This window comes from Oncorhynchus mykiss, chromosome 23 (assembly GCF_057628025.1).
Source record: "Oncorhynchus mykiss isolate SJ-2025 chromosome 23, ASM5762802v1, whole genome shotgun sequence".
NCBI classification, from domain to species: Eukaryota; Metazoa; Chordata; class Actinopteri; order Salmoniformes; family Salmonidae; genus Oncorhynchus; species Oncorhynchus mykiss.
Window position 1 is genome coordinate 23,675,903 of NC_143044.1, and position 26,530 is coordinate 23,702,432.

Below are 26,530 nucleotides of genomic sequence, written 5' to 3' on the forward strand. Positions count from 1 at the left end.
AGTGCAGGTGCATTTATACGGAGACTTGATTACACACAGGTGGATTGTATTTATCATCATTAGTCATTTAGGTCAACATTGGATCATTCAGAGATCCTCACTGAACTTCTGGAGAGAGTTTGCTGCACTGAAAGTAAAGGGGCTGAATAATTTTGCACGCCCAATTTTTCAGTTTTTGATTTGTTAAGAAAGTTTGAAATATCCAATAAATGTCATTCCACTTCATGATTGTGTCCCACTTGTTGTTGATTCTTCACAAAAAAATAGTTTTATATCTTTATGTTTGAAGCCTGAAATGTGGCAAAAGGTCGCAAAGTTCAAGGGGGCCGAATACTTTCGCAAGGCACTGTATATCAGACTTGGGTCTAATACTATGTTGATATACTTAATATGCTGTGCTTTGTTTGGTTTGCCTGGTACAATGGAACTGATATAATGGTCCAAAAAGTGCAAATCAAGCACACCTCAATAGATTGACTCTGGTCTGATATGTATTGGCTATAGCTCTGGACTGAGGACTCAACTACAGTGAGATAAGTCTTGTATTCCTCTGTGTGATAGCAGAAATTAATTCAGAAAAACTGTACCAATGTGATCACCAATGTACCTAAAGAACTCACTCCACTTTTGAGGATGCTGAAGGACATCGTATAGCCAAACCCTGAAGTGGATACACTTTTTATTCCCATGGTGGGGCAAGAAAATATTGTGCAACAATGTTTACTATGCATCAAATGTAGTTTATTTTTTATTCATAAACCAAACATTTGAATGTTTAAGGGAACATACTGTATGTTGTTAATGGCAGCTTTTCCACATCAATTGACATGTAGGGACAATCAAATGTAAGATATGGGCATTACAATGCAAAACTGCTGTTTTTAAACCATGCATTTGATTAGACATATTTCTTTGATACGCAAATATTCCCCTGTTAACCTGTACTGCTTTTTGTACTTTCCTTCAAGAACTTTAAAATGAAAATTAATTATTTTTCAAATTAAATATCCACATGAAGTACTTTGTCAATGGACCAAATTTGTCCTCGTAATATTTCAGTGGCATCACATTAAGTCATAATTGTGACTATAAAAGGAAGAGGCCGATTTGTGTTTAATTTTAATAAATACAGATTTTCATTTGTGCAATCATTTTCAATAGTCATCTCCATAATCCAACGGACTACAAGCAAATCCACAGGGTACATTAAATGATATAGTAAATGACATTAGCTTATTAACGCCATCTACACTGTTGTTAAAAATTATGATGTATAGTATATACAAGTATGAACTATATATATATAAGAATTATTGGTTTAAATGTCTATAACAGAAGGCCTTGAGTTGGTTCTTCAAAATATTTATCAAACATAACAGGGAAAAGGAAGAAGCTTTATTTTAGCAGCTTTAGCAGTATACGGTGCCTTCAGAAACTATGCATACCCCTTGACTTGTTCCATATTTTGTGTTATAACCTGAATTCAAAATGGATTAAATAAAAACATTTTCTCATCCATCTACACACAGTAACCCATAATGAAAGTGAAAACATGTTTTTAGAAATGTTTGCACATTTATTGAAAATTAAATACAGAAATCTAGTGTTCACACACCTGAGGCAATACATGTTAGAATCACCTTTGACAGCTGTGAGTCTTTCTGGGTAAGTCTCTAAAGAGCTTTGCACACCATTGTACAATATTTGCCCATTAATCATTGTTTCAAATTCGTCAAGCTCAGTCAAATTGTTTGTTGATCATTGTTAGACAACCATTTCCACGTCTTGCCATAGATTTTCAAACAGATTTATGGTCAAAATTGTAAACTTGGCCACTTGAACATTAACTGACTTTTTGGCTAGAAACTCCAGTGTAGAATTGGGCTTGTGTTTTAGGTTATTGTCCTTATGAAAGGTGAATTCACCTCCCCGTGGCTGATGGAAAGTAGACTGAATTAGGTTATCCTCTAGGTACTCAGTAATGTGTTGTATTGGATTTGCCCCAAACACAATACTTTGTATTCAGGACAAAAAGTTAATTGCTTTGCCACATTTCTTTAAGTATAACTTTAGTGCCTTGTTGCAAACAGCCATTAAACTCTGTAACTGTTTTAAAGTCACCATTGGCTTCATGGTGAAATCCCTGAGCAGTTTCCTTCCTCTCCAGCAACTGAGTTAGGAAGGTCACCTGTATCTTTGTAGTGACTGGGTGTATTGATACACCACCCAAAGTGTAATTAATAACCTCACCATCCTCAAAGGGATATTCAATGTCTGCTTTGTTATTTTTGGATGTATTGGAAAACATCCCTGGTTTTTGTGTTTGAAGGGACCTTACAGATAATTTTGTGTGTGGGGTAGAGATGAGGAAATCATAAAAAATCATGTTAAACACTGTTACTTATTATGTGACGTGTTAAGCACCTTTTTACACCTGACCATATTTAGGCTTGCCATAACAAAGGGGATGAATACCTGTTGACTCAAGACATTTCAGCTTTTCATTTGTAATTAATGTAAACATTTTGAAAAACATAATTCCACATAATAATTATGGGGTATTGTGTGTAGGCCAGTGATATTTTTTTAAATATTGAACAAATTTTAAATTCAGGCTGTAACACAACTAAATGTGGAAAAGTCAAGGGGTGTTCATACTTTCTGAAGGCAATGCACCATTCAAAAATACATTTAATCTCTCGTTTTCAAAAAACAATGACACCCGTCTAGTTCTGCCAGCCTTGAAGTGTTTTTGTATTTAAACCAGCCATCACCTTCTCCGTCTGTTTCACAGTTCTATAGGAAGTTAAGACTGACCACAGGAGTGTGCAAAGAGACAGGGGTCCCCCCCTGACAGGCCTTATCTGTCTGCAACCCACCACATGGATCTAAGGCAGTTTCTCTCAAATTGCTGCTCCAATTTTTGTGTGGGCTTGAATAGGGCGTTGTATATTGATTTCTTCTCATTCGATTCAAGTACCAAATAATCTGAGGGGAAAAAATAAGTATGGAGCAATTAATAAAACATCAAATCAGAGTATACAGGCAGCAACTCATGCAAGCACACATCAAACAGGATAACGATTATATCAGTAAAAAAAAATAATATATATATATATATATATATATATATATATATATATATACACTGCTCAAAAATATAAAGGGAACACTTAAACAACACATCCTAGATCTGAATGAATGAAATATTCTTATTAAATACTTTTTTCTTTACATAGTTGAATGTGCTGACAACAAAATCACACAAAAATTATCAATGGAAATCAAATTGATCAACCCATGGAGGTCTGGATTTGGAGTCACACTCAAAATTAAATTGGAAAACCACACTACAGGCTGATCCAACTTTGATGTAATGTCCTTAAAACAAGTCAAAATGAGGCTCAGTAGTGTGTGTGGCCTCCACGTGCCTGTATGACCTCCCTACAACGCCTGGGCATGCTCCTGATGAGGTGGTGGATGGTCTCCTGAGGGATCTCCTCCCAGACCTGGACTAAAGCATCCGCCAACTCCTGGACAGTCTGTGGTGCAATGTGACGTTGGTGGATAGAGCGAGACATGATGTCCCAGATGTGCTCAATTGGATTCAGGTCTGGGGAACGGGCGCGCCAGTCCATAGCATCAATGCCTTTCTCTTGCAGGAACTGCTGACACATTCCAGCCACATGAGGTCTAGCATTGTCTTGCATTAGGAGGAACCCAGGGCCAACCGCACCATGGTGGTCTCACAAGGGGTCTGAGGATCTCATCTCGGTACCTAATGGCAGTCAGGCTACCTCTGGCGAGCACATGGAGGGCTGTGCGGCCCCCCAAAGAAATGCCACCCCACACCATGACTGACCCATCGCCAAACCGGTCATGCTGGAGGATGTTGCAGGCAGCGGAACGTTCTCCACGGCGTCTCCAGACTGTCACGTCTGTCACATGTGCTCAGTGTGAACCTGCTTTCATCTGTGAAGAGCACAGGGCGCCAGTGGCGAATTTGCCAATCTTGGTGTTCTCTGGCAAATGCCAAACGTCCTGCACGGTGTTGGGCTGTAAGCACAACCCCCACCTGTGGACGTCGGGCCCTCATACCACCCTCATGGAGACTGTTTCTGACCGTTTGAGCAGACACATGCACATTTGTGGCCTGCTGGAGGTCATTTTGCAGGGCTCTGGCAGTGCTCCTCCTGCTCCTCCTTGCACAAAGGCGGAGGTAGCGGTCCTGCTGCTGGGTTGTTGCCCTCCTACGGCCTCCTCCACGTCTCCTGATGTACTGGCCTGTCTCCTGGTAGCGCCTCCATGCTCTGGACACTACGCTGACAGACACAGCAAACCTTCTTGCCACAGCTCGCATTGATGTGCTGTCCTGGATGAGCTGCACTACCTGAGCCACTTGTGTGGGTTGTAGACTCCGTCTCATGCTACCGCTAGAGTGAAAGCACCGCCAGCATTCAAAAGTGACCAAAACATCAGCCAGGAAGCATAGGAACTGAGAAGAACCACTCCTTTATTGGGGGGGGTCTTGCTAATTGCCTATAATTTCCACCTGTTGTCTATTCCATTTGCACAACAGCATGTGAAATTTATTGTCAGTGTTGCTTCCTAAGTGGACAGTTTGATTTCACAGAAGTGTGATTGACTTGGAGTTACATTGTGTTGTTTAAGTGTTCCCTTTATTTTTTTGAGCAGTGTACATTGGTTTAATACAATACATTGCAACTGTAAAAGTTCACTTTTCGTTTCACTTCCACAGCTATGTGAAGTCGAGGCAACTGGTTGCCCATTGGGCCAGGTGTGAATGTTCTGGGAACCTAACTTACTCAACCAGTTTGAATGCAATGGAAAGCCCATCCACTGTCAACGATAACCCATCAGCAGGCAATTAAGTATGCTAAATTGAGAACATGTGAGAACATCTGCGAGAAGGTTTTGTGCATGCAGGAACAGTCATGTATGCTTTTTTTACATAAAAGCTTAGGTTAACAGAAAGGATAAACCAATATCAAGACGTGCCTTGCTCATATCGATACCAAACTGATATCAAACAATATTGAAGTCAAAACAGTATCAATTGATATTGATATAATATCACATTTACCATTCTGTTTGAGTTCTTATCCATGTAGCATGATCTGAATCTCTGACAGTCGTGAGCAGCTAGGCGTGCCCATCCGCTGAGCCCTTTGGTACAAGTCAGAGTCTCCGAAATAACGAGCACGGTACAGCAAGCCTTCCTCTGGAAGACAAAAACACACAAAAATGTATCCAATATATTGAAAAATATAATCACGCAAATGATCAAAAAATAGCTAACTTCAGCATAACTTCACTGTATTGGGCTGGTTAGTAGTCGCTAGAATGCTGGAGAGGACAATGTGAGAGGAAAATAGCCAAGCCAGTACAGTAAAGCACAATATGGCAAGATACTGTGAAAAGGGTACCAACTTTGCATGTCTGTTGTGTTAACGTTGGGCTGTGACTTACTCTGTTGCTTCTCCTTCCAGCAGTTGTTCCGGAGGTTGGAGATGTAGTCTTCCTCCACGCTCCTCTCCACATTCCTTAGGTCTTTTCCAGAGTACTCCTTGGTGAAGCTAGCTCCTACGTAGTAAGCCACCTTCAGGGTCTGTGTCTGCCTCCGGTTGATGTGGCCCGCACCTCTGCAGCGCAGCACAGGAAGTGATAAAAGAGGATGTGAGAGTGTGATAAACAGGGTGGTTCAACTTCCTAAGTGACGTCATAAAGAATTACAAGAAAAACAAAAGTCATACAATCAAAATCTTGACACACAGGTCCATTACGAGCAAAGGCTAAACATGTATAATTTAATGTTGTAATTACTGATACCCTCAGATGTAATAAATTATATGTGATAAAGTGATAACCAGAAATGCTTTAGAGGTTATTCATCAATATCAAGTTTTACACTGACTCAACTAAAGCCTTTCAAATTTCCTTGTGACAAAACAAACGTTTAATATATTCTGAAGCTGTGACCCCAAGCTGAAAATTCTGGGTCACGATCCACCATGTCTGTCAAACACTGCTATCATAAGTAGCAGAGCTGTATAGACGTTTGTATAACTATTTTATAAGTGAGTAGTAGAAGTGTTAGTGTGTAAAGGAGGACACTGAGACTCACGAGCGGTGGCTAAGGCTGTAGGGGGGAGGGGTCACCATCATCTGGCTGAGGGCGGAGACGAAGATTAGAATGAGGATGGGCATCAGCTGGACAAACAGGGCAAAACCTCCCTATAGGGGAACAGAGAAAGAAAGATATACAGAGAGAGAAAGAGAGTGAGATAGGAGTCAATCCTGCTCAAGCACTCCCCATGTGAATTCCAAATGGACTCATAGCCCCTACTCCTTTTTTAGGTGTTTATGCAGACCTGAAAGGATTGTCAGAACCTCAACCTGCCTGACAGAGGGTAAGATGGAACTATAACAATTGCTTTCAAATATACACGAAGTCTCTAGGGATAGAGGTCGATTTAGTATTCAGCACATACGGTACCAGTCAAAAGTTTGGACATACCTACTCATTCAATGTTTTTTCTTAATTGTTACGGTTTTCTACATTGTAGAACAATAGTGTAGACATCAAAACTATCATCATGTAGTAAACAAAAAAAGTGTTAAATCAAAATATATTTTAGATTCTTCAAAGTAGCCACCCTTTGCACTTTTGGCATTTTCTCAACCAGCTTCACGAGGAATGCTTTTCTAACAGTCTTTATGGAGTTCCCACATATGCTGAGCACTTGTTGGCTGCTTTTCCTTCACTCTGCGGTCCAACTCATCCCAAACCATCTCAATTGGGTTGAGGTCAGGTGATTCCATTTTGAATTCAGCACACGTCACAGAATAAGCTAGATAACTAAACACGGTATAAGTTTGACTATTGTCATGGTCAGCACTCTTCATTATGTCATGAAGTGAGGATGTAAGAAAGGTGTCCATTGATCAACAAAAAGGAGTCTACAGATTTCACTTACATCCCGCTGTTCTCTCCTCTCTGGTCCTGCTCTATGCTGATGGCCAAAGTGCATTCCGCCGTTTCTGTAAACATGTACATTACCTGGAAGAGAGCAGAACATACAGTATAAAACAACAATTAGCATCCAAACATCCAGGCCAGCAGAACATCATTTAGACCTCATTTTTGTCCACAACCAAGATTGTATTCATTAGGGCATGGAACCGGTAATGTTTCAAAACATTTTGCCACAGAAAACAAAAATGTGCTTTTCTTATTGGGGAAATCCAGGAAGTCCCTCCCTGTTTCAGTCCATTTTCTTACATTTAGTGCCTAATTAATAATATGACCCAACTCACGTGATGGGAAACCTCCTCCAAAGAACATGTTGAAGAGGTCCTCGGGCGAGATGTCGGCTTCGAAGTCATGGCGCTGGTGCCTGTGCTGTTGTCTCGTAGGGTGAGCTCTCTCCTCACCATACTGGTCATACTGGCTCCGCTTCTCTGTGTTACTGAGTACAGCGTATGCATTGCCAATGGCTGGAGAACAAAAAAAACACACAGTAACCATTGTTCCAAGATGGCGTAGCAGTCGGACGTCTGTTTTGTCTTGTCCCGTGTATATATTGTTTTCTTCATATATATTTTGTATACATTTTTAATCTCAATCTCTCAATAACCCAATTTCCATCTACGGACTGAACATACTCTCCTGCAACTTGCCTCTCCCAATGTGGTACGGATCTGCTATTTTTTTTATTTTAGAAACAGAACCCCCATCAGCAGCTAGCCAGCTAACTAGCTACTAGCTAGTAGTCAGTTAGCCATCACCCTTAACTCGGACATCAGCCAGCCTCAGCCGGTCAATCCCTGCCAGTCTACACAGCGCAAAATCAACCCAGAGCATATCGGACTGCTTTTTCTCTACCACATCTCCGGATTCCTACCGCAAGCTCTGAACCTTTACACCGGATCATCGCAGTGAGCTAGCAGCTATCCGAGTGGCTATCGATCCATCAGTCAATTCCTGGGCTACAATACCTCTTCAGTCAATTGGCCTGGACCCTTTAGTGCTGACGCGGAGCCCCGCCGATCCATCACGACTCGTCTGCCGAAGTAACCGTCCGAGGGGGTTTCAACAGACTCTTACATTGCAACGTCCCATCTGCTAGCCCCGGCCTGCTAGCTGTCTGAATCGCCGTGTCTCCAGCTCACCTAGCTACTCACTGGACCCTATGATCAGTCGGCTACACATGCCTCTCCCTAATGTCAATATGCCTTGTCGATTGCTGTTTTGGTTAGTGATTGTCTTATTTCACTGTAGAGCCTCCAGCCATGCTCAATATGCCTTAGCTAGACCTTTTGTTCCACCCCCCACACATCCCCACAAAATTGTTGCAACCCCTATTACTAGCCTATTCAACCTCTCTTTCGTATCGTCTGAGGTCCCCAAAGATTGGAAAGCTGCCGCGGTCATCCCACTCTTCAAAGGGGGAGAGACTCTAGACCCAAACTGTTATAGACCTATATCCATCCTGCCCTGCCTTTCTAAAATCTTCGAAAGCCAAGTTAACAAACAGATCACCGACCAGTTCAAATCCCACCGTGCCTTCTCCACTATGCAATCTGGTTTCTGAGCTGGTCATGGGTGCACCTCAGCCACACTCAAGATCCTAAACGATATCATAACCACCATCAATAAAAGACAGTACTGTGCAGCTGTCTTCATCGACCTGGCCAAGGCTTTCGACACTGTCAATCACAGCATTCTTATCGGCAGACTCAACAGCCTTGGTTTCTCAAATGACTGCCTCGCCTGGTTCACCAACTACTTCTCAGATAGAGTTCAGTGTGTCAAATCACAGGGCCTGTTGTCCGAACCTCTGGTAGTCTCTATGGGGGTGCCAGTGTTCGATTCACGGGCCGACAATTTTCTCTGTATATATCAATGATGTTGCGCTTGCTGCTGGGGATTCACTGATCCACCTCTACGCAGATGACACCATTCTGTTTACATCTGGCCCTTCTTTGGACACTGTGCTAACAAACCTCCAAACAAGCTTCAACGCCATACAACACTCCTTCCGTGGCCTCCAACTGCTTTTAAATGCTATTAAAACTAAGTGCATGCTCTTCAACCGATTGCTGCCCGCACCCTCCAGCCCGACTAGCATCACTACTCTGGTTGGTTCTGACCTGGAATATGTGGACAACTACAAATACCTAGGTGTCTGGTTAGACTGTAAACTCTCCTTCCAGACTCACATTAAGCATCTCCAATCCAAAATTAAATCTAGAATCGTCTTCCTATTTCGCAACAAAGCCTCCTTCACTCATGCTGCCAAACATACCCTCGTAAAACTAACTATCCTACCGATCCTCGACTTCAGCGATGTCATTTACAAAATAGACTCCAACCCTCTACTCAGCAAACTTGATGTAGTCTATCACTGTGCCATCCGTTTTGTCACCAAAGCCCCATACACTACCCACCACTGCGACATGTATGCTCTCACTGGCTGGCCCCCACTACATATTCGTCGCCAAACCTACTGGCTCCAGGTTATCTATAAGTCTTTGCTAGGTAAAGCCCCGCCTTATCTCAGCTCACTGGTCACCATAGCAACACCCACCCATAGCACATTCTCCAGCAGGTATATTTCACTGGTCATCCCCAATAGAGATCGATCGATTATGATTTTTCAACGCCGATACCAATTGTTGGAGGACCAAAAAAGCCGATACCGATTACATCGACCGATTTTCTAAATGTTTTAATTTGTAATTATGACAAATTCAAAAACACTGAATGAACACTTATTTTACCTTAATATAATACATCAATAAAAATCTATTTAGCTTCAAATAAATAATTAAACATGTTCAATTTGGTTTAAATAATGCAAAAACAAAGTGTTGGAGAAGTAAAAGTGCAATATGTGCCATGTAAGAAAGCTAACATTTGAGTTCCTTGCTCAGAACATGAGAACATATGAAAGATGGTGGTTCCTTTTAGCATGAGACTTCAATATTCCAAGGTAAGAGGTTTTAGGTTGTAGTTAATATAGTATTTATAGGACTATTTCTCTCTATACCATTTGTATTTCATTAACCTTTGACTATTGGATGTTCTTATAGGCACATACTATTGCCAGTGTAACAGTATAGCTTCCGTCCCTCTTCTCGCCCCTACCTGGGCTTGAACCAGGAACACATCGACAACAGCCACACTCAAAGCATCGTTACCCATCGCTGCACAAAAGCCGCGGCCCTTGTAGAGCAAGGGGAATAACTACTCCAAGTCTCAGAGCGAGTGACGTTTGAAACGCTATTAGCGCAAACCACCACTAACTAACTAGCCATTTCACATCGGTTGCACCAGACATTAGTCTGATAGGCTTGAAGTCATAAACAGCGCTATGCTTGCGAAGAGCTGCTGGCAAAACACACGAAAGTGCTGTTTGAATGAATGCTTACGAGCCTGCTTCTGCCTACCATCACTCAGTCAGACTGCTCTATCAAATCATAGACTTAATTATAATATAATAACACACAGAAATACAAGCCGTTGGTCATTAATATGGTCGAATCCGGAAACTATCATTTTGAAAACAAAATGTTTATTATTTCAGTGAAATACGGAACCGTTTGGTATTTTATCTAACATGTGGCATCCCTAAGTCTAAATATGCTCGTTAGATTGCACAACCTTTAATGCTATGTCAAAATTACGTAAAATTCTGGCAAATTAGTTCGCAATGAGCCAGGCTGCCCAAACTGTTGCATATACCCTGACTCTGCGTGCAATGATCGTAAGAGAAGTGACACAATTTCACCTGGTTAATATTGCCTGCTAACCTGGATTTATTTTAGCTAAATATGCAGGTTTAAAAATATATACTTCTGTGTATTGATTAAGAAAGGCATTGGTGTTTATGGTTAGGTACACATTGGAGCAACGATACGCACCGCATCGATTATATGCAACGCAGGACACGCTAGATAAACTAGTAATATCATCAACCATGTGTAGTTATAACTAGTGATTATGATTGATTGTTTTTTATAAGATAAGTTTAATGCTAGCTAGCAACTTACCTTGGCTTCTAATGCATTCGCGTAACAGGCAGGCTCCTTGTGGAGTGCAATGAGAGGCAGGTGGTTAGAGCGTTGGACTAATTAACTATAAGGTTGCAAGATTGGATCCCCTGAGCTGACAAGGTGAAAATCAGTCGTTCTGCCCCTGAACAAGGCAGTTAACCCACCGTTCCTAGGCCGTCATTGAATATAAGAATATGTTCTTAACTGACTTGCCTAAATAAATAAATAAATAAATAAATATATTTTTAATTTAATTTATTTTTAAAATCGGCCAAATTGACGCCCTATAATAACGATTTCCGATTGTTATGAAAACTTGACATCGGCCCAATTTAAATTGGCCATACCGATTAATCAGTCGACTTCTAATCCCCATAGCCAACACTTCCTTTGGCCGCCTTTCCTTACAGTTTTCTGCTGCCAATGACTGGAACGAATTGCAAAACAATAACTGAAGCTGGAGTCTTATATCTCCCTCTCTAACTTTAAGCATCAGCTGTCAGAGCAGCTTACCGATCACTGTACCTGTACACAGCCAATCTGTAAATAGCACACCCAACTACCTCATCCCCATATTATTACTTACCCTCTTGCTTTTTTGCACACCAGTTTCTCTAATTGCACATCATCATCTGCACATCTATAACTCCAGTGTTAATGCTAAATTGTAATTATTTCGCCTCTATGGCCTATTTATTGCCTTACCTCCCTACTCTTCTACATGTGCACACACTGTACATAGCTTTTTCTATTGTGTTATTGACTATAAGTTTGTTTTGTGTTACTCTGTGTTGTTGTTTTTGTCGCACTGCTTTGCTTAATCTTGGCCAGGTCTCAGTTTAAAATGAGAACTTGTTCTTAACTGGCCTACCTGGTTAAATAAAGGTGAGGGAAAAAATAAAACAAATCTTCAGTTAAGCTTTTAAACATACTTTGCCATGATGGTATACTTCAGATATGACATTGTGTACTCATTATCAAGCAGTGACATTTCAACTGCCAGAAAAGAGGTTACCTTTAAATGCCTCTGTGGCTCCTGGAGCATGGTTTTTATCAGGGTGGAATTTCAGGGCCAGTTTCCTGTAGGACTTCTTCAGGTCCTCCTCGCCGGCGTCCTTTTCAACTCCCAGAATCTCATAGTAGTCTTTACAACTCTTTATTCTACACACATGGCATAAGAGAAGCAAAGAGAAAGTAAACAAGTCAGTGAAGCAACCCAATTAGTCGAGCAATGAGCAAGAAAACAACCAATGAACCATGTAGCACTATCTCAGGTTGTCTGAATCATTCTAAAGTATGCCCGTTAAAACATAATTTAGACAGAGGTTACAATTGTCAAAGTATACAAAGTATATGTTCCCCTTAAACACAGATCTAGGATAATTGAATCAACCCCAATCATGATTCCAAACCTTAACCATTAGAGAGGATAAACAAATACCAAATCCTGGACCAGCGGTTAGGGGTAACTCATTCTGCCTCTGTTAAACGGAATAAGTACACAGACATACTTTTTAACAGCATCCAGCTGATCTGATGTGTATGGTTTGGCTGAGTCTGTGGCTGAGTCTCCGGCTTCGTCCCCATGGCTACGTTGTCTCACTCCAGAACCATCCCCATTCATAGGCCTCTCTTCTTCGTCCGGTGGTTTCTTATTCTGTTCGATAGACTCTAGTAAACCTGGGTGGATAGGAATAGGTTTACGGGACAGCTGCAGATGATAAGTGGTAACGTTGGCATGTCACTGCAGCCATATAATTTACACTTCTCTCCCCATAACTAAGGCAAATGTAAGACGTGCATCACAGTACAGTAAGGCCTACATTTTATCTCCAACACTATTTTGTAACTATGTAACGTTACAGCAATGTTGGTGGTGCCACCTGTGTCAGCATATTACAAGCAAGAAAGTTAGGGAAGTAGTTACTAGCTAGCTTGGCCATTCATGTACTGTAATGCAAGCGCCTTAGGTGGGCTGGGTATGAGTTTCTCGAGAGCTAACGGGGTCGATAGCTAACGTTAGCAGGCTTGTTGTTAGCTTGCTAGCTATCGCAGATGTTTATCATTAACATGAGAAATCACTCAACATTCCATAACAAAGATTAGTTGTTGATAACAAAATGAACTACAAGTACCACCTCTCCAAAAACTGAGGTCGATGTCATGCTAGCTAAAAGTTAGCATATTTGGTTCTGAGTGTACTTTGGCCCACCACCAACTGACAGGAAATACTGCACGCATAAAAATAGATAATCAACGTACTTTTGGCCTGATCGGTTGGAAACAAACGCTGTGCCTTTTCTAGAAACCTCTTAGCTCTGTCTGTCTGGTTTTTACTGAGCGCACTTATAGAAATCTTAATACACCGTTCAGCTTCGTCCTTGTTTGATTCCATCGCGACAGCGGAACTAGTCTGTTTACTCGCCAGATGGTCGCTCTATGATGGCGTCACCGGGAAGGTAAAAAAAAGTTGGAACTTAAATAATACGTCATTGAATTTCAATCTCCGTGGACATGTGTACATTCAGGGTCAGTGACTAATTCATTTTAACATAGTTGGCTTCAAATTGCGATATACCCATTCTGGATGTGTTTGGTGGTCTAAGATATTTGTCAAATTGTAAATACATGTATTGTAACAAGTGGCTAAACAATATATATATTTTTTAAAGCTAGCTTCATTCAAGCTAACTGATCAACGGAGGCGTCCAAGGATTAATAATCCCAATGTATGTACAACAGCCATTAAAACGTGTGTGTTCCTGTGTATAGTTTAATCATATAATCCCCCATTTGCCATGCTTTTAATACTAGCGGGTTTAAGGACAGCATTACTAAAACATAAGCTAGTAAATGTTCTGGTGGAGGCATGTCTATGCTCGGGAGCCAAGGATACCACCACCAACCCAGGGAAACCACCAAAATTATCAAAGAAGAAATGGAGAAAGAAGTTCAGGAACAAGCCTGCATCAAATGAACACCTGCCCTGGGAGGAGAGACTGGCCGACGCTGTCACTCCTCTGTGGCGCCTGAGTTACTACGATCAACTCCAGCTGAAACAGAAGCACCAGGAGAGGATCCTACTACAGCTCTCAGATCAGCTCTTATGTGGAGAGTCGACCCAACATAAGGCCTTGACACAATGTACTCCACCCAGGAGTACCAAACTCAGCTTCCCTCTGCTGCCTATCTTACCGTCACCTGTCAGGGACGGCTACCGCAACAAGTCTACCTTCTCAGTCAACCGTGGCGTGGATGGCAACCCTAAGACGGTGGGGTTCTACGTGGGAACGGGAAAGGTGGGAAACATTGTGTGTGTGAACGGGGACCACCTCCTCAACATGCCCGAGAGACATAAACTGGTGGCCAGGTGCTACCAGGACTTCCTCCGCCTTTCAGCCCTGGAGCCCTGTCTGCTGTTCCACGACGGAGGCCACTGGAGGGAGGTAGGATAGTATCTAAACCCAGTTCAGAGGGCCCACCAGTAATTTAATATATTTAATGTATCCTAACACCATCACAACTACTTCGAATCAAATTAATAGTGGTGGCATTCCTGCTTGATCAGATCTCACATCACTTGTATAGGTGTTTAACATATCAGCTAATCACATCATATGATATAGCAAGCAATCTGATGCCTAACTGTGCAGTCGATGAAGTGGCAAACAACCATTGGTTGATGCAATGCAACTGCCGTTTTTGAAAGCATCAAAACTGTGATGCATCTTAGGTAAATTAACTGACTTGACTGATCTACAAATAATAATGGTGCTCCGAAAGTGACTTTGTGGACATGAATGCCAAAACATTCAAGAGATTAAGGTGCTCAAAGTTGACATCTTTTGCATTTCCACTAGAGGTTGACCGATTAATCGGAATGGCCGATTCATTAGGGCCGATTTCAAGTTTTCATAACAATCGGAAATCAGTATTTTTGGGCGCCGATTTGCCGATTAAAATATATATATATAATAATAATTTTTACATTTTTATACCTTTATTTAACTAGGCAAGTCAGTTAAGAACACCATTCTTATTTTCAATGACGGCCTAGGAACGGTGGGTTAACTGCCTTGTTCAGGGGCAGAACGACAGATTTTCACCTTGTCAGCTCGGGGGATCCAATCTTGCAGCCTTACAGTTAATTAGTCCAACGCGATAACGACCTGCCTCTTTCTCGTTGCACTCCACAAGGAGACTGACTACCTGTTACACGAATGCAGTAAACCAAGGTAAGTTGCTAGCTAGCATTACATTTATCTTGTAAAAAACAATCAATCATAATCACTAGTTAACTACACATGGTTGATGATATTACTAGATATTATCTAGCGTGTCCTGCGTTGCATATAATCTGACTGAGCATACAAGTATCTAAGTATCTAACTGAGCGGTGGTAGGCAGAAGCAGGCATGTAAACATTCATTCAAACAGCACTTTTGTGCATTTTGCCAGCAGCTCTTCGTTGTGCGTCAAGCATTGCGCTGTTTATGACTTCAAGCCTATCAACTCCCGAGATGAGGCTGGTGTAACCGAAGTGAAATGGCCAGTTAGTTAGCGCGCTAATAGCGTTTCAAACAACACTCGCTCTGAGCCTTCTAGTAGTTGTTCCCCTTGCTCTGCATGGGTACCGCTGCTTCGATGGTGGCTGTTGTCGATGTGTTCCTGATTCGAGCCCAGGGAGGAGCGAGGACGGAAGCTAAACTGTTACACTGCCAATACTAAAGTGCATATAAGAACATCCAATAGTCAAAGGTTAATGAAATACAAATGGTATAGAGGGAAATAGTCCTATAATTCCTATAATTACTACAACCTAAAACTTCTTACCTGGGAATATTGAAGATTCCTGTTAAAAGGAACCACCAGCTTTCATATGTTCTCATGTTCTGAGCAAGGAACTGAAATGTTAGCTTTCTTACATGGCACATATTGCACTTTTACTTTCTTCTCCAACACTTTGTTTTTGCATTATTTAAACCAAATTGAACCTGTTTCATTATTTACTTGAGGCTAAATTGATTTTATTGGTGTATTATATTAAGTTAAAATAAGTGTTCATTCAGTAATGTTGTAATTGTCATTATTACAAATATATATTTTTTAAATCAGCCGATTAATCGGTATTGGCTTTTTTGGTCCTCCAATAATCGGTATCGGCGTTGAAAAACCATAATCGGTCGACCTCTAATTTCCACCATACCATGAGACATCCATGTCTTCATCACTGGAAAATGTAAACGGTTGAGATTTATATATTTTAAAACCTTACAAACAGGGTTGTCGACTATTTGATAATTTCTTGATAATTTTTAGATGCATATAAATAGTATTTTTTTTAAATCTTTTACCTTAAACTGCCTTGATCTAAAAAAGTGGAAATTCAGATTTTTTTTCATATTCACATATTTCATAGTTTAGATCATCTGAGGTTTTTGAGTTGTGCCCGCCATCAGTTTAGACATAACATGTTCTTGAATACAGGGTGGGTGTCATGTATTCACTTGTAGCCTACTTCTCAGCTGAGATGCCTGTGAGAAGGACCCAATCACGTGACTGGCATTGGCTAATGAGATATTTGAGAGAGCCATGTGAGTGAGAGGTGCTTCGGAGCACGGCAGCCGGGAATTATAATTATTATATTCAGCCCAATGGTACAACGGTCACAAAAGGCATTGTTTTTTTTAGGGGGCATTACGGCCACACAAAGGGGATGCCGCCGGGAAATTCGAGGGCTGGTGAGAATATTATCAAGTGTTTGTGAATGAGAGACGAGTGCATTGTGTGCAGCCTGCTATACAAACAAATCAGAGCTCATGCCTTTCATGCAACTTTTTTCAAGTCATCATTAGTCGCATCACGCAGCCTTAAAACGTATTAACATATAGCCCAGCGTTTGTATCAACACTAAAGTTGCATACATAACTCTAAATTAAGCATATAGGAAGAGCTGTTTCTTTGTAAACCGCTCAACACAGAATAGTCGCATGTGTGCACTTCCTTGGAAATCGTTTGGAGAAAATATACTTTCTATTTTATTCAGCAATGTTCAATTGTATTTTTTTTATTGTGATAGTGTCGGCCAGGGGTACTCAACTCTTACCCTACGAGGTCCGGCGCCTGCTGGTTTTCTCTTCTACCTGATAATTAATTGCACACACCTGGTGTCCCAGGTCTACATCGGTCCCAGATCAATGAAAAAAAAGTAATGAAACTGGCTTTAAGGTTAAGGTCCAGAGTTGAGTTTGAGGGGTGTAGGCTATATTAAATGGATTTATTAGACTTTTTAAAATGTAGATGTTCCAAAGGTCTTCATCAGTGGCTTGTAGGCTATGTGGAAGCCAGGAGATGCTAAATGTGTTTATGTTAATTACGGTCTATTACTGTTAAACGGGCAGTTATTTTCTTGACAATTTCTTGACCGCCACAGCCCGAGCTGTGTTCAAGAGTGTGAAATCCGTGATGCATTGTGGGTAAATTGTGACTGATTGACTCATCTGCAAATAATAACTAGTTTATTTATGATGCAAGGTGATTCGTAGATAAGTCAGTCAGAAGTCGCCTGCAATGTCGAACAAGCCCATTGGTACAGGTGTTTCAGCTGTTCTTGTGTTGGAATACTTCAAATATATAGAACTGCTGGTGGGCCCAGAGGAATGGATTTTTTTTTTTTGACCTTTATTTAACTAGGCAAGTCAGTTAAGAAAAAAATATTATTTTCAATGACGGCCTTGGAACAGTGGGTTAACTGCCTTGTTCAGGGGCAGAATGACAAGATTTTTACCTTGTCAGCTCGGGGATTCGATCTTCCAACCTTTCGGTTACTAGTCCAATGGTCTAACCACTAGGCTACCTGCCGCCCCAATGAAAAAGGCTGGGATAGGATAGATTAGGCCGATACTTTATTGTTGCTGGGGGGGGGTAAATTGTCTTGACACAGTACTGCTGTATACACATGAACCCTATAAATTATTACACACTCACAGGTGACAGTGAGGACCAACGCAGCAGGCCACACCATGGCCATCGTCTATTTCCACCCACAGAGGCTCACCCCGGAGGAGATAGAGGTCCATAAGTCCTCCCTGGTGGAGTACTTCACCCAGGGGCCTGGTGCCATCTGCCAACTAGACTCCCTGTACTTCCAGGAGAGCTCCATGACCCGTTGCAGCCACGAGGAATCCCCCTACCAGCTGCTGCATGGCCAGCCACACATACACGAGGAGGTGAATACAATACATTGCAATACAATACAATATCACTGCACTCTGTACTCCTCTGCAAATTGGCAGTCAATGGTACTGATATTATAATTTTTCACGCTTCATGTCCAAATCATCAATAAGTAACTTATTTGAGCGACACAATACATTTTCATACTTTAGCATGATTTGAACATGAGTGCAAAAAAATCTAAAATCAATACCATTTGATTAGAATTTAGCATTTGGAAGCAGTGGCCAGGTAAATAAAACCAAAACATGGGATTGCTGTCATCATACCTTGTCCATAGACTGCTTAGAGCAGGTGTACTCAACTACTATTAGAGAAGGTCCAGTGACACCAACTTCCAGGGTGGCAAAGGTCCGGATGGATATCGTCCTTTATCGTTACAGCGTAGTAACAAACATACAGTAGTTGTCTACGACTTAGGAAATATGTTGTTATATAAAATGTACATTAATTACATTAAATGAGACTGAGAATTTGAATTACATTATTTTGAATGTAAACATGTGCAACGTTGCGTCAACATTGCTGAAGAACAAAAGTGGTTGCATAATTGTCTATGCAAAAAGTGCACTGTGAACCATTGTACATGGGCCTTGAATATTTTTTTAAAATAAAATAAAGTGCATGTTTTCTGGAGAACAAAGGAGAGTTGAACAAAAACAATCTGAATGCACAGAACGTCACCCAGGGCCTTGCCCTGCATTAATGAGAGAAATGACACTTTCGGTCTCCTGCCAATGCTTTGAACTTTGACACAAACGGTATGAGAGCAACTCTGAAACACTGGTGCATGTGTTCATTGGTGAGCCTGTTGCGGTATTTGTTTTGAATCAAGCTAATTGTGGGGAAGGCTGATTCACAGCTGTATGTGGAACCAAGCATGGTCAGGATGTACAGTGCATTCTGAAAGTATTCAGACCCCTTGACTTTTCTCACATTTTGTTATGTTATATAGCCTTATTCTAAAATTGATTAAATCGTTTCCCCCCTCAAATTACACACAATACCTTATAATACAAGGCACAAAGTTTTGATTTTTTTTGCACATTTATAAATAATAAGAAACTTAAATAACTTAAATATCACATTTACATAAGTATTCAGGCCCTTTGCTATGAGACTCAAAATTGAACTCAGGTGCATCCTGTTTCCATTGATCATCCTTGAGATGTTGAACTTGATTGGAGTCCATCTGTGGTAAAGTGCACTTCAGAGCAAACACCAAGCCATAAGGTCAAAGGAATTGTTTTTAGAGCTCCGAGACAGGATTGTGTCAGCACAGATTTAGGGAATTATACCAAAACATTTCTGCAGCATTGAAAGTCCCCAAGAACACGGTGGCCTCCATCATTCTTAAATGGAAGAAGTTTGGAACCACCAAGACTCCAGCTAAACTGAGCAATCAGGGTAGAAGGGCCTTGGTCAGGGAGGTGACCAAAAACCCGATGGTCACTCTGACAGCGCTCCAGAGTTCCTCTGTGGTGATGGGAGAACCTTCCAGAAGGACAGCCATCTCTGCAGCACTCCACCAATCCGGTCTTTATGGTAGAGTGGCCAGATGGAAGCCACTCCTCAGTAAAAGGCACATAACAGCCTGCTTGGAGTTGCCAAAAGGCACCTAAAGGACTCTCAGACCATGAGAAACAAGATTCTCTGGTCTTATAAAATCAAGATTGAACTCTTTGGCCTGAATGCCAAGCGTCACATCTGGAGGAAACCTGGCACCATCCCTACGGTGAAGCATGTTGGTGGCAGCATCATGCTGTGGGATGTTTTTCAGTGGCAGGGACTGGGAGACGAGTCAGGATCAACGGAAAGATGAACAGAGCAAAGTACAGAGAGATACTTGATGAAAACCTGCTCTAGAGTGCTCCGGACCTCAGACTGGGGCGACTGTTCACCTTCCAACAGGACAATGACCCTAAGCACACAGCCAAGACAACGCAGGAGTGGCTTCGGGACAAGTCTCTGAATGCCCTTGAGTGGCCCAGCCAGAACCCGGACTTGAACACAATCAAACATCTCTGGAGAGACCTGAAAATAGCTGTGCAGCAACGCTCCCCATCCAACCTTGACAGAGGTTGAGAGGATCTGCAGAGAAGAATGGGAGAAACTACCCAAATACAGGTGTGCCAAGCTTGTAGTGTCATACCCAAGAAGACTCAAGGCTGTAATCGCTGCCAAAGTTGCTTCAACAAAGTACTGAATACTTATGTGAATGTGATATCAGTTCTTTTATTTATATATTTGAAAAAATGTCACTGTTTTTGCTTTGTGTGTATATTAAAATAGATTTAAAAATCCCTCAGAACAAGGTTGTAAAATAACAATGTGGAAAAAGTCAAGGGGTCTGAATACTTTCCGAATGCACTGTACGCATTAAACTACACAGTAAAAAATGCAAGAACATTGTATTAACATGTAGCTGATTTTTATGTATATCTTTTTATTTATTGTATATTGTATATATTATTGTACAAACACTGTTTGTATTCGGTCTTGTTTTCGGTCGCCTTGCCATGATTAAAAGCAGTGGTTCGCGCTTTCAGTTTTGCGCGAATGCTGCCATCAATCCACGGTTTCTGGTTGGGGAAGGTTGTAATAGTCACCGTGGGTACATCACCACCGATGCACTTGCTAATTAACTCGCTCACCGAATCAGCGTATACATCAATGTTGATATCTGAGGCTGTCCAGAACATATCACAGTCCACGTGATGGAAGCAATCTTGAAGCGTGGAATCCGATTGGTCGGACCACCGTTGAAGGTATATATTGTTAGTCTTTTCTTATTATCTGTTAACCCATTACAATTATAGCTGGCTATACTTATTTCACCAATTACCCAAATCTATCATACTTTTTAATGGTGCATTTACAAATATAAATTAACAGTGCTTTTTAACTACATGGTGATCGAGTTTAGCAGTGTAGGTTATTGTGGAAGAAGAACAGTAAAATGTCTAAATCTATTTTTCTTAAAGGCCATTAGTATAAATGAGATGTATTAGGGATGTTAATCAGTTAGCCACCGGAAATACACTGCTCAAAAAAATAACACATCCTAGATCTGAATGAATGAAATACTCTTATTAAATACTTTTTTCTTTACATAGTTGAATGTGCTGACAACAAAATCACACAAATTATTAATGGAAATCAAATGTATCAACCCATGGAGGTCTGGTTTTGGAGTCACACTCAAAATTAAAGTGGAAAGCCACACTACAGGCTGATCCAACTTTGATGTAATTTCCTTAAAACAAGTAAAAATGAGGCTCAGTAGTGTGTGTGGCCTCCACGTGCCTGTATGACCTCCCTACAACACCTGGGCATGCTCCTGATGAGGTGGCGGATGGTCTCCTGAGGAATCTCCTCCCAGACCTGGACTAAAGCATCCGCCAACTCCTGGACAGTCTGTGGTGCAACGTGGCGTTGGTGGATGGAGCGAGACGTGATGTCCCAGATGTGCTCAATTGGATTCAGGTCTGGGGAACGGGCGCGCCAGTCCATAGCATCAATGCCTTCCTCTTGCAGGAACTGCTGACACACTCCAGCCATATGAGGCATTGTCTTGCATTAGGAGGAACCCAGGGCCAACCGCACCAGCATATGGTCTCACAAGGGATCTGAGGATCTCATCTCGGTACCTAATGGCAGTCAGGCTACCTCTGGCAAGCACATGGAGGGCTGTGCGGCCCCCCAAAGAAATTCCACCCCACACCTTGACTGACCCACTGCCAAACCGGTCATGCTGGAGGATGTTGCAGGCAGCAGAACTTAACTTTGGTGGCCTGGATTAAAAGGAGCTATTTTTATTTATGAATCTCAACTCTTAATTAAAACGCGCCTCCCAATCGCCATTCGGGTGTATAGGCTATAGCCTGCCTACCGTTGACTTATCAGCGTTTCACCCACCACTTTGCAATGTGAGCTTGAGGCAGTATAATTGTTTGAAACCTGAACTTTTACTTTTACTTTCCTTCAAATAATGAGGCATGTTTAACCTTGTTTCAAAGTAGCCTTACGAAAATCCAACCGTAGAAACGTGGAGGTAATTACACCACATTACCAAAAGCATGTGGACACCTGCTCGTCAAACATCTCATTCCAAAATCATGGGCAGTAATATGGAGTTCGTCCCCCCCCTTTGCTGCCATAACTCTTCTGGGAAGGCTTTCTACTAGATGTTGGAACATTGCTGAGGGGACTTCCTTCCATTCAGCCACTAGTATTAGTGAGGTCGGGCACTGATGTTGGGTGATTAGGCTCGAAGTCAGTATTCCAATTCATCCCGAAGGTGTTTGATGGGGTTGCGATCAGGGCTCTGTGCAGGTCAGTCAAGTTCTTCACACCGATCTCGATAAACCATTTCTGTATGGATCTTGTTTTGTGCACGGGGGCATTGTCATGCTGAAACAGAAAAGGTTCTTCTCCAAACTGTTGCCACAAAGTTGGAAGCGTAGAATCGTCTAGAATGTCATTGTATGCTGTAGCGTTAAGATTTCCCTTCACTGGAACTAAGGGGTCTAGCGCAAACCATGAAATAAAGCCCCAGACCATTATTCCTCCTCCACCAAACTTTACTGTTGGCACTATGCATTGGGGCAGGTAGAGTTCTCTTGGCATCCTCCAAACCCAGTCTTCTTTTGGACTGCCAGATGGTGAAGCGTGATTCATCACTCCAGAGAATGCGTTTCCACTGCTCCCGAGTTCAATGGTGGTGAGCTTTACACCATTCCAGCTGGCTTTTGACATTGTGCATGATGGTCTTAGGTTTGTGTGCTGCTGCCCGGCCATGGAAACCCATTTCATGAAGAGTCTGTCCTCGGTTGCAACAATCTTTACGTGCTTCAGCACTCGGCGGTCCAGTTCTGTGCGCTTGTGTGGCCTACCAGTTCTTAGAAGAGTCGTTGTTGCTCCTAGACGTTTCCACTTCACAGTAACATCACAGTTGACCGGGGCAGCTCTAGCAAGGCAGAAATATGATGAACTGACTTGTTGGAGATGTGACACATAACTCTGCCACTTTGAAAGCCATTCTACTGCCATGTTTTGTCTATGGAGATTGCATGGCTGTGTGCTAGATTTTATACACCTGTCAGCAACAGGTGTGGCTGAAATTTAAGGAAATCCGTCGATTGAAATAATTTCATTAGGACCTAATTTATGGATTTCACATGACCGGGAATAAAGATATGCATCTGTTGATCACCAATACCTTTAAAAAAAGGTAGGGGTGTGGATCAGAAAACCGGTCAGTATCTTGTGTGACCACCATCTGCCTCATGCAGCGACAAATCTCCTTTGCATAGAGTTGTTGATTATGTCCTGTGGAATGTTGTCCCACTCCTCTTCAATGGCTGTGTGAATTTGCTGGATAGAACTGGAACAAGCTGTCGTATACGTCGATCCAAAGCATCTCAAACAAGCTCAATGGGTGACATGTCTGGTGAATATGCAAGCCATGGAAGAACTGGGATATTTTCAGCTTCCAGGAATTGTATACAGATCCTTGCGACATGGGGTTGTGCATTAGCATGCTGAAACATGAGGTGCTGACGTCAGATGGATGGCACGAGAATGGCCCTCAAGATCTCGTCACAGTATCTCTGTGCATTCAAATTGCCATCGATAAAATACAATTGTGTTCGTTGTCCGTAGCTTATGCCTGCCCATACCATAACCCCACTGCCACCATGGGGCACTCTGTTCACAATGTTAACATCAGCAAACCGCTCCCCCACACAACACCATACACAGTGTCTGCCATCTGGCCGGTATAGTTCGAAGGTGAACATTTGCCAACTGAAGTCGGTAGCGACGCCAAACAGCAATCAAGTCAAGATCCTGGTGAGGATGACGAGCACGCAGATGTGCTTCCCTGAGACCGTTTCTGACAGTTTGTGGAGAAATTATTCGGTTGTGCAAAACCACGGTTTCATCAGTTGTCCAGAAGCTGGATGTGGAGACCCTGGGCTGACGTGGTAATACTTAGTCTGCGGCTGTGAGGCCGGTTGGACATCCTGCCAAATCCTCTAGAACGACGTTGGAGTCGGCTTTTTGTTTGCTGCTTCATGAAGGGAGTTGCATGTTCAATAATAGGCTATATGAACTGTAAGACGATAGGCTTGCTATTGTTGCATGTTTCCATTTAGCTCTTAATGAAAAATATCTGGTCCTTGTATGCATGCATAGTATCTGGGAGGATGAGGCAAAACAAGAGGTTTCACTCTCGCCAAAATATGTCCAAAATAAGCCCAATATGTTTCTATGGGCTTATTTTGGGCCTAAGCTTGTCGTCTGCCTTCCCGCCTTGGGACGACTCCCATTGTTAGGGTGGAAACATAAGCATCTCGTCATTATATACAGATCTCTGGTAGTATTTTCTGTTGGTCACTTAATTTTATTGTTTGCAAAAAATGTTAGTTTGTTGACCGATTATTGAGGATCAATAAGTCAGGAGCAAAATTAACAGAAATTTGAATCCCTAAGATGTATTTATCATGCACTTATATTATCCACAGATTTTGGGGTTCAAGTTCCGCATCTCGGCAGACGCTTTCTTCCAGGTGAACCAAGGGGCGGCGGATTCGCTGTACCGCACAGTGAGAGAGATGGGCCTCCCAAATGGAGCTCGAGAGGTAGGAGGAGGGGGCACACTCTTGGATGTGTGCTGTGGAACGGGGGCCATCGGGATAACCATGTCCCCCAGAGCGGACCGGGTCATCGGGATAGAACTCATCCAGCAGGCCGTGGAAGACGCCAGGCACAACGCAGCCCTCAACAAGATCCAGAATTGTGAGTTCCTCCCTGGGAAAGCCGAGGTTGTCCTTCCTGGGCTCATGGAGGTCCTGGGCTCCACCACCGCCTCTGGAGGCCCCCTCACGGCTGTGGTGAACCCAGCCCGCGCTGGACTGCATTATCGTGTGATCCGGACTCTAAGGAATCACTCATCCATCCGCAGGCTGCTCTATATCTCCTGCAAACCCGAAGGAGAGGCCATGAGGAACTTCAGGGAACTGTGTTGCAGTCCCGACCCACATAGGAAGCTGACAGGCGAGGCTTTCAGGCCGACTGTGGCTGTGCCTGTGGATATGTTCCCTCACACGCCACACTGCGAACTGCTGTTGGTCTTTGAAAGATAGTTCATTACTACCACTACAACTTCCGTATCAAGTTTTTCTAGTTCTTACACTTAGTGAATGGTGTCCTCTGGATTGTGTGATGACTACAGAGATAAAACAGTCAAATCAGTGGAAACTCAATTCCAAAATCCTCTCAAAAAGGAAAGTGATTATTACATTTAAAAAAATGCTGAGAGCTTTTCAATGTCATGTAGAATGTTGAATGAAAGTTGTGTTATTCAGAGACAGATGCAAGTCTAATGGGGGGGGGGGGGGGGGGTTGTGTCCCTAAATCCTGCAGCAGGATTGAAGCAAAACATTTCCTGACTTTTGTGAATGGATCAAAAGTAGGACATGAGTGGAGAGCAGGGGAAGTGTGTTTGGGGTTGCTTGCTCACAAAATGCAAGAATAGATTATATGCTATCTTCCTGTATTCTGTGTTTGAATGAGGCATATGCACATGCTGTATTTCCTGTTACTTCATGTTACATGCCTGAACTGAGTAGGCATAAAGTCTATATATCTACACTAGGTGGTGCTATGGAGTCCAATGGTCCAACTATTAACTAATACTGTGTTGCCTTCAGGTATGGTACACATCTTCCATTATTGCTGACATACAAGACAGAAGGTACCCATAAACTTGATCAACTAGGGTGGAATCTACAGTATTTGATCAGTTCTTCCTTCTAAAACCCATAGTTAACATATAACAAACTTAGAACAAAATACATTATGGACATATTTGACAAGTTTGGGATCAATGCAGGAAGTAAGAATTTTCTGTCCTGCTTTAAACCAAATACAACTCACAAAGTTTAGCATACATAAAGGCTTCATAAGCACTACATAAAGGCTTCACAAATCACAAGTGTATCGCATATTCTATCAATGGTGTATAAACACTGCGTTATGTCGCATTTCGCAATTCACTCTACAGTGGGAATGACAATGTCACCTTTAATATATAATTTATGACATATGCATATAGATAGCAGCTGTTAATTGGTCAGTTCTGAGGACTCCTGGGAGGCGTAGGTCTATGACCAAGGTGGAATTAAAATAAAATCACATGTATGCTTTAAAA

At 42.1% G+C, this 26,530-nt stretch overlaps 2 protein-coding genes across 2 annotated transcripts; one reads left to right on the plus strand and one right to left on the minus strand.

Annotated features, from left to right (window-relative positions):
• Nucleotides 1–719: 719 nt before the first annotated feature.
• dnajb12a (DnaJ heat shock protein family (Hsp40) member B12a) lies at nt 720–13,539 on the minus strand. The gene is made up of 9 exons (XM_021580793.3): nt 13,342–13,539; nt 12,591–12,759; nt 12,095–12,240; nt 7,339–7,518; nt 6,999–7,081; nt 6,146–6,255; nt 5,491–5,663; nt 5,105–5,242; nt 720–2,988 (listed from the first exon to the last, which is right to left on the minus strand). Exons 1-8 carry the CDS (start codon nt 13,472–13,474, stop codon nt 5,121–5,123), a joined length of 1,116 nt encoding a protein of 371 aa, XP_021436468.2. The 5' UTR covers nt 13,475–13,539; the 3' UTR covers nt 720–2,988; nt 5,105–5,120.
• Nucleotides 13,512–26,530, plus strand: LOC110502611 (tRNA (uracil-5-)-methyltransferase homolog B). The gene is made up of 3 exons (XM_021580792.3): nt 13,512–14,525; nt 18,069–18,308; nt 24,843–26,530. The coding sequence occupies exons 1-3, from the start codon at nt 13,878–13,880 to the stop codon at nt 25,461–25,463; spliced, it is 1,509 nt and encodes a 502-aa protein (XP_021436467.2). The 5' UTR covers nt 13,512–13,877; the 3' UTR covers nt 25,464–26,530.